Here is a 12,500-nt window from a genome sequence, read left to right on the forward strand (position 1 = left end):
AGGATAGGGATTTCACGAGTTAAAGTATATGAAAGGGTACAAATTGTGTCATTTAAGCCAGAGAGATTTCAAAGGGCCTTTCATTTAAATATTTTGAACAGATGCCGTTGTTCGTGTGAAGGCTACCATTTTCCAATAGAAGGTATGCGAAAGAGGTTGAACGTCGGGGCGCAGCCTCCCCGTATAAACTTTTGTTTAGTACCCATCCCCAACGGCAGTTTATTATTTAAGCTTCACATTCATGTAATCCAAAACTGTGACATTGAGAGTTGCTTATAATACGATTTGTGTAGTACCTGTTTATGTACTGTTTATATACTTTTTTCTTTTTCCCGATAAATAAGGATCCAACAGCAACCGGTGCTATAAAAACCTCTCTTCAGTGAGGATTGCGAAACCGAAACTGCGAGAATTCTAATTTAACACTTGAGTTTGTTAACAAGCCAAGTATCGCCTATACGTAACGGTCCAGTTAGAAGTTACTAGATGTGTAAAACTGGTGCTTATTAATTGAACGGCTCGTTCCGTTACATGATAGATGCGGCGGAAAATGAACAAGAGTACCACTTCTGTAAGTTGAACATTATTACGTTTATTAAGGTGCTTCACTAAAAAAGTTCTTTACAGAAATAAATGGCCTCGGCCCTTTTATCAGCATATATATACTTTATGGTGGTTTTGTAAACCAGCGAAAACAAGCCAGCAACAAGCTAGTAAAATAATTGACATGTACTTATAGCTAGATTAATTATGGATAAATAAAGCAAAACGTTGAAAAAAGCACTGGCGGCTTTTCTAAAGTTCAGCGCTTAAAGGCACAATATTAAAAAAAAAACAAAAACCTTCTAATATGAATTATTAAAGCTAATTGCAAGTTAAAATAATTATGATAAGAGTATAATACCGAAAAAAAGGTAAAATCATAAAATGACGAAAAATTCCCCTAGCCTAATTATTGGGTAATCGTGTTTCTAGAATAATTAATCATTTAATTGTTACTTGTTATTCTGTGCTTAGTCTGTGACGAAAAGCGGCAGCCGTTTACCAATTAGCATGGTAAAGGGAACCAGTCCTGCTAATGGCTATGGAGTGCTCATCTAAGTAACTTAAGTGTTTACTAGATCGAACTAGAGCTATTTTTAATTGTGTGCCGTAAATCCAAAGCCAAAGCAATAATTCTGGCTAATCAAGTGCAATGAACCAATCAGAATTCCAAGCAATGACAGTGACTGGTGCTATAAGGCCCAGGAAAAAAGATTAAGCAATTCGTTTGGGTTTTGCTGTTTGATTGGTTGGGAAAATAGCGCGAGGTTTACGGACCAATCATAAAGCGGAATAAAGGAAGATCACAGCAAACAAGATCTACTCTCGACACTCAATTGAAAACCACTCTATTTGTAAAGCTCTGATTGTTAATTACAGCAGTTTTCTTCTCGTAAAACCAAAGTCATAGCAATCGCAAATTACTTTCGACTCACTCAACGCTGTATTGTCGGCATTCAGCTGAAAACACTGCAGTCCCACTTTTGTGCGTAATAGAATGAAATAGATAAAAGAAATATCAGGTAAACTACAAATCTGAATGGACGCTCAGACGATAAAATCATTAAAAACTATTTCATTCAGTGAACAACATGGTGATCTTAATGAGGTCAACCAAATCGGTAAGAGAACGTTGTTACATACATAAAGAGGAAATTGAGGGTAAAAACAAAATGATTCAAACAAATATCAAATTAACCATCAACTAATAACAGAAGGGTAACTTATACTCTTCAGCTGAGATCAAGGGCTAGAATGAGTTTTGTTGCCGTAGCTTCAATAACCAGATTTAAGCCGGTAGTTATCAAACTGCTGTGTTTTATGACCGCTACGTTTTATAAGCTAGAAACGTACACCTTTTATTGGAAGCAAACAAACTCGCATTTAATTTTTCTCCCAGTTTTGTGATAGAAGATTGTTGTTATGAAAGGTAGATGGTAAATTCTTGAGAGTAATAAATGATTGTTTTTCTGTTTTTCTGGTTCGTCACTGATCGCCATTCAAGAGTGTTTTCTTCTCGGTTATTTTTGAGTAACATGTAGGGAACAAATAAAGCAAATAAGCCCATTGTATGTCTATGCTTGTAACTGCCATCGGATCGATCTAGTTGTTAGTCAGGGAAGCCTATTAAGCGATCCGTAGTAGCTCATGGTCTCAACAGCGGTGGGCGGCTCGTAGCTCATGAACATAAGCAAATAAGCCCCCATCAAAAGAGCGTGGGAGGACAGAATGTGCCACATGTCGTGGTAGTCAAAAAAATCCATGTATTTGCATTCTTGATTTAGATCTCGAGATATCTCAGGGGATTCCACCTTGTTAGTGGTTGGTTTGCAAATGAAAAAATGAAGGGCAATTGCCCATAAAGCCACAATCCCGATGACATAAACAAATCGCAAACTGAATGAAGAACAATTGCAATTTACGTCACCCTTGCAGCCTGCGTAGACGGCCTTGCCAAAAACGACAAGGAAACTTACACCAATGCAGGAAAGCAGAAATGCTTCAGGAAGGTTTTGTACGAGGAAAATAAACACACCAATTGGCATGAGCACAACCACGCAAAAGAAAATAGAAAGTACCAGTTTAAAGCGCTGAGAATTGTTGCCATCTAAAACTGCAGGTAGCAACAGTTTGTAGCCAGCCCACACAATAATATGCATCCACCAAATCACTAAAGATACGAAAAAGGCTATTCTAAAAAAACTGTTCATGCCTTCAGCAGAGTGATGCAACTGAAAGTGATGAAGCGCGGCGAAGTAATTGAAAATAAAAAGTGGAACTAAGACAAAGAGGAAAAAGTTTGCCGATCCCACTGGGCCATTCGCATTCTCTGCAGTGAATACATTTTTTTTGATCCCATTGTACAGTAAAATAACGGTAAATCCGGAAATGACAAACATAAACGCTGTATCGAACTGAAAAGTCATCTTACTTGGGCAAAGATGGTAAATTAACGAAAAAAACCCTTCGAAAAACAACGCCCAAGCAAAAGCGTACCCAATGGAAAACGAAATCTTCCCTTTCAAGTCATCAAGGGAAAGATTTCTGCAAAGGTAAAGCAAGTTTGCTTCCATGCAACACACGCAAGCAGCCAAAATGATTCCATGGAAAATGTAGACCAAGTTACTCATCATTAAGTTGTAGGGAATGTCATGCCAAGGGCTTACTCTGTAACAGAAGTCATTGTAGTAACAGTTGTCTCTATCGCCTTCATCAATCATAACATGCCAGTTTGCAAAGACAAACTGAGAAGCGCCGACCATTAAGACAAACCCCACAATACCTGTGGTGTAGGAAAAGGTTTTAGGACCGCGAGTGAACCAGTGGTCATACACAACCTCGCGACAAAGAGACATGTGATCGCAAAAACCTTTCCAACAAAGCCCAAAGGTACAAGTACAGCAACTACCCCCACAGCACCGACAACAGCAATTAACTCTTTGTGAATAAAAAAGTTCTTTGAAGCATACAAACGCGAAGACTGACACTACCACACCCGACAAAATAGTCGATATAACTACAACAAAAATGGGATTATAAGAGTAATCAAATGATCTTGTTAAACTTAAATTTCCAGTCTTTCTTGCATCATACTTCGTTGTACCTGTACCGTTCTTCAGCGCAATGCCAATGAACCAGCTGGATTTGGAATCGGTCAGTGGAGGAACAGAGACCTTGGACAGCGTGATCCGTCCCTTCTTTGCAAAGGAAAGCCGAATTGACTCTCGTTTGTAGTCTACAAGTTGTATGTTTTCGTCAACGTCCTTGCAGACTTGCGACACTTTCAAATACGCTGGTACATCCGAGTCTGAAGTGACTGTGATATCGAGCTGTGTCTCTGAGATTCTCTCAGGTGGGATGAACTGGAAAACAGATCTACGATTCATTTGGTTTATCTCAAATTGTTCTGGATGATTTAAATTGATTTCTCCTGAAAGACTTTCTATCTGTACTGTGAACTCAAGGCTCGGATATCCTGAAAATGCCAGCTTTTTATCTTGGATTTCGTTTCTAGAACGGGGAGGACACAAGGTCAGGGAACTCCAATCGGACTGAGACTTGGAGACATCCAGATGCCCTTGCAATTTTGTCTCCTCCTCACCAGCCAGTCCATAAACAGACAGGTGTAGAAATCCTGTAGATACAATAACCACAGGTAAATAATGCTGCGTTCATGCCAAACATATTTAAAAGTTGTTTGATTAAAGACGGTTATCTGTTTTTTTTGTTTTTGTTTTCAGCAGTTAGAGAGCAATGGTTTTGGGCATTTAATTTAGCACAATGAAAACTTTAACCACTGCTTTCTTTTTTTCTTTATTGTACTGAGTTTTCTGTCAATAACTTTCATGTTACCAAATACAATAATTTGTATTTTGCTCATATTTGCTTGCTTGTTTTACCTTCTATTTACAGTAGAAAAAATGCTTTCGAACCGGTTCAGGCGTTGTCCAGTTTTAAACCAGTCCATTGCAGTTACAGAAAAAAATAACGGTAAAACGCTTTTCCGTTGAACGGCTTAAAGCGTTGACAAAGCGTCGGAAACGCGTTGGCAAAGCGTTGGAAAAGTGTTGGAAAAGCGTTGGACACCCGTTGGGTCCCCGTTGAAATTGTTGGAAAAAGCGTTGGAAATGTTGGAAAACCAGTCGGAGGTGTTGAAAAAGGCCGTTGAAAAATTATTTGCCGAGCCGTTGAAAAAAATACTTTTTTCGGAAAACCCGTTGGGAAATTTAAAGTTCACGCAAGCCGTTCTAGGTGTTGATAGTTAACAATCATTCATACGTTCGTCATTGGAAAACATTAAACAAGTAACAAATTGTTTGTCTTTACAATTGTAGATACAATTTAATCATAACATGACATGTAATTTTTGCCATCGATCCTTTCGCTGCGATGAAACACCAACGTTTATTTGCTACTTCACAGAGACGAATTAGCGGATTTCTTTGCTCTTTCCATCCCAAATTATGAAAATAATTATTATGTTAACTATGCTCTAAGTCAAATTCGCAGTAACCGAAGCGCGAACCGTATAATTCATTATTATTCAGAAATTTGCACGCGCTTCAAGTCTGCGGAACAAAAGCTCAAAAGGTAGACTCAAAAAGCGTCGTTTACCTCATAAACTGCTGCATAGAAATCTTCCTGATCATCACTACACTACATTTTTGTATGTATTTGTTTTGAAAGTTTAAGTGGTTACAATTTTGACGCCGATTGTAGCAACATACAGGGGCACCCAACGAGAATATAGTTCAAAACCGCTTAAACGTATTTTTGTATTTATACGGTTGATATTGGCGTATTTTTATCCCCTAAAATATTTTCATCTGTTTGGATTTCCTAGCTGAAAGTCTAGTGATCCGAAAATTACAGGGATCAAAACTTGCCTTTTCGAAAATTTCAGCCAGAATAAAATCTGAAATGATGCATTCTCCTCAGGAATTGGAAGCGTCGGGAAATCAGTTGGTTCGATACCGCGTTGAAAGCCGTTGGAAAGCACGAGGCGTTGGAAAAATTGACAACTCGTTGTGAATTTTTTGACGACGTAAAATTTTGTTGAAGAAAGCGTTGGTCGGAGCGTTGAAAGTGTTGGAAAAGCCGTTGATGACCCGTTGGTAACCCGTTGGCAACCCGTTGGTGAAGCGTTGGAAAAGCGTTGGCAAAGCGTTGGAAAAGAGCTAATTAGTGTCCGTTTTCCCGTGAGAGGTCACAATCTTTGCGACTGAATGTGTTCAGTTTAATACACAAATCCGCAGTATCAGGCTTTGACAAATATTGTTGCAATCTTTGTGACAAATGCTGGTGAACAATGAGTAGCTTTGTCTCCAAGTGCTCTTATAGAGCGGTTTTCAAATGAGTGTCGTAAAACCAAAACCTAAGTAATTACTTTGGCCAATCAAAAGGACGGGACACAATCAAGTAAACCAATCAAAACTCGAAGTAATTACACGTAGCCGACACAAAGCGCGGGAAAATGTGCACATGCGAGCCACAATTGGTTTTGGTTTCACTTCTGATTGGTTGAAAAAGTGGCGCGAGAACTTTGAACCAATCACTGAGTGAAGTAATTATAAACCAAAGCAATTCGCTAATTACTTTCGACACTCATGTAACTACAGAAATCAGATATCATCTTCAACAGATTTAGGTCATGTCATGAATATTGGAACCAGTCTATCTATGTTAACTGGACAATCATATTTGATGTTAACAGAAATCCTTGAAATGGTGACAACATTTAATACTAATTATACCTTGCATTATTATTCCACTATTACGTCATTTTACTATATTTGGTCAAGAGAACGCGCAAAATATGAGACGGTATTACACTGTAGTGTCCCGGTTTGACCGGCTTAGAACATAGCAAATACGGACGGAACGGCAGTTTTTCGATGAAAAAAAAAATTGTTTTCAACGACATACAAAGCGTGAGGATTTAGCTTGTCATCGCTTGTCACTCGTCATTCCGTTTATACAATCAAATAAAGGACATTTGGCTGGCTTTCTGTCCTGTATACATCGTTCGCAAGGGCCCTGAAGGACAGATGATGCATTTTTTAGAAACACTCTTACCAGATAAAATTAAATCAAAATAACACCTTTTTGTAGTGGAATAATAAATCTCTTATTCGATGGTTTAACATTTAATACTCGCGGACATTTTGCTCATTGCTCGTATTTTTCCTCGCCCCTGCTGGGCTCGGAAAAATACTACGCAACTCGCAAAATACCCGCACGTATTATATGTTAAACCATCGAATAAGATGTATATACTGAACAGTAGGAGCTATACAGGCAGAATACAAAGCCCTTCTACATTAGAAGGTTTTGGTTATTGTACATCCTCAGTTGGATACATGCTTTACAGACTTTGCAAGTACAAAGTTGTACTTCATTCCCTCTACCAAATGGATGAAGCACTCTTGGTGTATATTGTGCTGTAGTGAATGATCCTCAAGGAAATTGTGTTTTGCTGCGCGTAGAAAACTGAAATGAGTTAATCACTTATTTTCAAGTTGTTTTTAGAAATCCAATGGTTTGTATGAAAGGTGTACACATTTCAAAATTATCTCAGTGCTCTCATATCTCCAGGTGTGTTGAGTGGCTCGTAATACATAATGATCTCCTGACACTCATTTGAAAAGGGACCTATGACAATTAAAAGTTTAAAAGAAATTATAATTGGAAGTAGCTATAGATTAGTGTTCCCTTGATTCCAACAATATAATAAAGAGTTCCCAATGTTCCCTGACAATAATGTGACAATATCCCCTGTTCCGGATCCCTAAGAAGGGGCTCATTAGGTAAGTTTTTAATTTTTTCAATACAATCTCTCATTCTGAGTACGTGAAACGGACTTTTTTTTCTTACCTTTCAATTGCTTGTTTCGTCAATTTAGCTCAGTGTCACACGGAAGAAATGGTTTGGCTTTTTCTTCTTAACGACACAGGATCCGATCAAGTTTTGGTAAGATGCAAGCTTGGCAAAAAATGTCGCCTTCACTTAGCACCCATTTTATTTTTCCGTTTCTTTAATTGACACAATGACATTTCACTTTGAGTACAAGCAACGCTTCTTCTTTCCTCTCGATTGATGGTTTCGTTTAGCAGTTTCATACGCAAGAAATGGTCTGGCTTGTTCACCTAATGGCTTCATGTTTTGGAAAGACGCAAGCTTGGCAGCAAATGTTGCCTTCGCTTTCTGGGCCCCCACTGTATTTTCCCTGTACTCTCTTTTCTCCCCCTCTGAGTAAAAGCAATTTTTCTAGGCCTACTCTGGGACCTTAAGTCACAAACACAACACACCTTAAAGTTAGCCTAAAACAGTTGAGAATGAGTCAATAAAGTAGTGGCACATCAAGGGAGGCATCTTCATGTATACTAATTGACTCTTGGTTGATTTCCAAAAAAAGAATAATGGGTGGGGCAGGGATTTGCCTCTCGATAGCCATTTGAATGGAGTTGATGAGCCTGGCGAACTCCTGCCATAACACATAGGAGAGGCCAGAACACACAAGAGGACATGCAGCAGAGATACATGTAAGTGTTTGCAGAAATCATGTAAGTCCTGATTAAATATCTTCGACAAACCTCAAGTTCTTTTTTAGCTTTGCCTTGCAATAAAAACGTACCTCTAATGGAGATACCACAAGCAAGATTCTAGTCCCTACACATTTTATTTTTGGCAAGATATTATGCCATCTGCCTTTTGCAAAAACAAGTATTAAACATGAAAGCCCATAAAATAGTTCATTCTTAAGCTATTAATTCCTCACCTTTGTGAGTAGCAGTGATATGATGTCTCAAAATATTTTTGCAACTTTCAATAACAAATATAACGGATGAAAAAACCAAACATATTTAAGCTCAGTAACAAGAATTGAAATTATTTACTTTAGATGTAATACTGATGTAAGCTTAAGTTTAACTAAGGAAAGGTTGAGAAGTCTTAATTATCACTTTACTCACATTAGGCCTAGATTAGCAGGTAATATTACCATAACTAGTGTTTCTTTCGAGGATTACATTACGCCATCAGTTTCTAGTTTAACCCTGAACGAGACTCGCTGCAATGTCGTTCATCGTTGAGTGAGTTCCCTTCGAGTCGACAAGGCTACGGGCCGAGATGGTATTTCTACTAGGCTCTTAAAAAAAGCTTGTCCTGAAATTGTGCCTTCTCTTACCCATATAATTAACCTATCCATTAGGTGTGGGTGTTTTCCAGACGAGTGGAAAATTTCCAAAGTATTACCTTTATATAAGGAGGATATTAAGTCTGATCCTAATAACTATAGGCCAATATCTATTCTACCAGTTGTCAGTAAAATAATCGAAAAGGTTATTTTTAAACAACTTTATGAGTACCTAATTGAAAATAATTTGCTGACACTTTCTCAGCATGGTTTTAGACTGATGCATTCTACCTTGACTGCCTTGCTTGAAGCTACTAACAACTGGTACTTAAATATTGATGATGGCCTAATTAACAATGTACTCTTTCTGGATCTTAAGAAAGCCTTTGATACGGTTGACCACAGTTTATTGTTAAAAAAACAGCAACTGTATGGCCTCGACCCACGTGCAGTTCAGTGATTTAAATCATACCTGTCAAATCGCTTTCAGAGTACTTTTGTGAATGGAACTTTATCAGACTATCTTCTCGTTAGTTGTGGGGTCCCACAAGGGTCTGTACTTTGGACCAATTTTATTTCTCATTTATATAAATGACCTTCAAGAATGCGAGCTGTCATCATCTGCACTCATGTATGCTGATGACACCTCGTTTACCCTTTCCGCTTATGACCCCATAACTCTTGAAGACAAACACAAAAACAAAGACCTGGAAGAGGTTCAAAAGTGGTTGAAATCCAATAAACTCACATTAAATGTCAAAAAGACAAAATATAAGATAATTGGAAGCCACTACCGATTGAGGCATTTAAATGGTGACTTAAACGTGACTGTTAATGGTCAACAATTGACTCGGGCGACTAATTACAGATATCTGGGAATAGAGGTTGACGAGGTATTGGGGTGGCAATCCCATGTAGTTGTCGTTTGTAAAAAGGTATCTGCATGTATAGGGGCCATAAAACGTATTCGTTCCCTGGTGCCTCGCCAAACCCTACTAAAAATGTATGATGCTTTCGTCGCTCTTTATTTTGATTATTTCTCCGAAGTCTGGGAATGTATGGGAAAGGGTTTATGTGACAGACTCCAGAGATTGCAGAATAGGGCTGGGAGAATTATAACGTTTAGTGATTATAATAGAAGATCTGGGGATATCCTCCAAGACTTGAGATGGGATACCCTCGAGCAGAGACGCTATAAACAGCTCGCAAGAAGTGTTTTAAATCTCTGAATAACCTTTACCCTGAGATTTAAAGAACGTGTTTAAACCAACCTCCGTGGTTCATTCTTACAACGTGCGAGGTGCCTCGAACAACGTTTTTGTACCAAGGCCCCGTACTGAAGCCGCTAAGCGGGCTTTTAGCTATAGGGGGGCAGTCATGTGGAATGGCCTAGAAAATGTGCTTAAAGACGAGGTAAAACTCTTTCAAGTCTGCCCTGTCTTTGTTTCTGAACAAGGGATTGACTTGAGGGAGTTGAGATAGAATTTAATTTATTTTATTCATATTATGTACATTTTAAGGTTGACTGATATTTGTGTGTAATTAATTATAGGTTAGATTTCCTTAAAGTATAGATATATTTTAGCATTTGTGTAGTTTCTCTAAAAGTTTTGTTATGTAAACGGCTCACTGGAAGAGCATTATTAATGAAGTGATACCGTAATAAAGCTTGATTGATTGATTGATGCCTTTAATATTCGCTCTGATTGTTGAAAGAAGAAATGAATTGTGTGTTTTACTTACTACATGCAGTATTCAACTTGTCATTGGGGCATAATCCTTTATTGCAAATCTTAGCAAAATCCTTTTGTTCTGCAATCTACCATAATGCTTAAAAACAAGCAGTAGTAAAGGATTTGACCGTTGTGTGTTTAGTGTTTGCACTTGTCGCTTATTGGATTTCTCCAGTCGGATTTTTATGAGTTTGCGATATAGGATAATTGAGAACATACACTGTAAGTTTCTTTTTTACATGCCGTTGTTTTAGTGTATGGACATATTTTCATTCATGCCAATTATGATATTGACGAAATTATATGCGGATGAAAGCTCGTTTCTTAGAACTGAATTTTGCAATACATGACATGAATGGGGAGAGAGAAGTGGAAAGTGTCTATTCTTGGGTAGAAAAAAACTCATAGTCGTGAATGAATCCCAATTTTGTGTCAAGCGCACAAATTTAAGACCACCCAGGTTCTAACGCAGCTCGCCGCTTGAATTGGAAATGAACGTCCATCCAATCACAAAACTGTTATGAAAGTTCCATTCCCGCCTTGAATGAGGAAAGTAAACGCAATCGTGGACAAGAAAATCATATACGTAAGTCGGTTCGAACGATCACTCTTAGCTATTTCTAAGAGCAATTTCGTACTTCATGATAACGACAGTTTTTCTAGACCTTGTTGGCCTCCGAATGATCGTGTGAGAGGCGTGCTGTGGGGTTTTGCAGTGCAATTCAATGATGTTTCACTCGGAGTAAAAGCAAATTTTCATCTTACCTTTTGATTTATTGTTCCTTTTGGCTTTCACCCGCAGGAAATGTTTTGGTTCGTTCCCTTTCACCACGCAGGAATGGCTCAGGTTTTGGTAAGGCGCAAGCTTGGCAGAAAATGTCGCCTTCATTTTTTGAGCGCCTGTTGTATTTTCCATTATCCCGAATGTGCAGTCTGCAAATGTCCTTGCCTGGACTGCAATAGGGGCTACTAAGACGAAGCAAGTTGCTAAAACTGAAAGCAAAATTACTGCAAAGCAGGGAATCATCACTATTCTTGTTCAGTATGCGACAGATGGCAGCAAACCGTAAATACACAAAGGATTTGTCGTTCCCTTATTTCTCGGAAAAGTGATTAATATAATATGCTTGAAAACAATGCAAATTTATGTAAAATTGACTAGTACGCTTTCTCTTAAGGGACAGATGTCAGCAAATCGCGGTATCAAGTTACGCATGTCATTCGATCTTCCTTTTCTGCTCGGAAAAGCCATCAATTCTTGGTTTTCACGTGACGTCATCAAAACTAAAAAATAAGGAATTATCAATCCTTTTGAGATTCTAGTTTAGTTAGCTATTAGAACAACTGAAGACTTGTCTTTTCACAAATTTTCAGTTTGGTGGGGTTTTTCGTCTTGAGATAAAGCAAGGTTGAATTTCTAAGCTTTTGCGTGACACGATATTAAAATGGCGGTCGAGAATGCTATCACGCAGGTTAAAAAAGTGACTTTGCAATCGGAACAGTCCTTGTGAGAAAATAAGTTCTCACATAGATGTTTATGAGCCCTCAGAACGCGACTACTGGCTTTTTATAGCAAAACTCGATGACATATGTTTTTGTCAGCTTCCGGCCGCCATATTTGTGCCCCTGAGAGGGACACAAACATGGCATCTCCATACAAAGCCTTATAAATTTGAGTAAAACATTTCTTCGAATATCTCCCGCACGAAACATCGCACAGACCTGAACCTTTGTGGGACTGTTTGAATATTCATCTTCTTTTATCTCTTTGATTCTTGCATTTATTTGTTGGATGGTCTTGATGATGGTGTGACAGTGAAAACCGGCAATAAACTAAAGAGGTCTCTTCTGTTCAGACAGGGTTTCTATACTCCCCCACCCTTTCAGGACCCTCATATAGCTACAAGAAATAGCTCAGCTGACTCAAACACGATGTTAGGCCTCTGTTTATAAGTCGCACAATCGTTGAATGAATTAAATTTCGACAAATTTAATTCGTTGATCATGTTAGTCTACATTAAGTCCTTTTGATTTTATTCCTCGCCGTTGTTCTCAATATTTCTGGTAAGTGGCATCACCAAAATTGTTGC

The 12,500-nt window shown here is 38.3% G+C and overlaps 1 protein-coding gene across 1 annotated transcript; it reads right to left on the minus strand.

The window, feature by feature from the left end:
- Window positions 1-608: 608 nt before the first annotated feature.
- Window positions 609-11,502, minus strand: LOC137982625 (uncharacterized). Its single transcript, XM_068829750.1, has 2 exons — window positions 11,176-11,502; window positions 609-4,177 (listed from the first exon to the last, which is right to left on the minus strand). The coding sequence occupies exons 1-2, from the start codon at window positions 11,435-11,437 to the stop codon at window positions 2,157-2,159; spliced, it is 2,283 nt and encodes a 760-aa protein (XP_068685851.1). The 5' UTR covers window positions 11,438-11,502; the 3' UTR covers window positions 609-2,156.
- Between the last annotated feature and the right edge of the window lie 998 nt (window positions 11,503-12,500).

Source organism: Montipora foliosa, chromosome 13 (genome assembly GCF_036669935.1).
Source record: "Montipora foliosa isolate CH-2021 chromosome 13, ASM3666993v2, whole genome shotgun sequence".
In the NCBI taxonomy this organism is placed as follows: Eukaryota; Metazoa; Cnidaria; class Anthozoa; order Scleractinia; family Acroporidae; genus Montipora; species Montipora foliosa.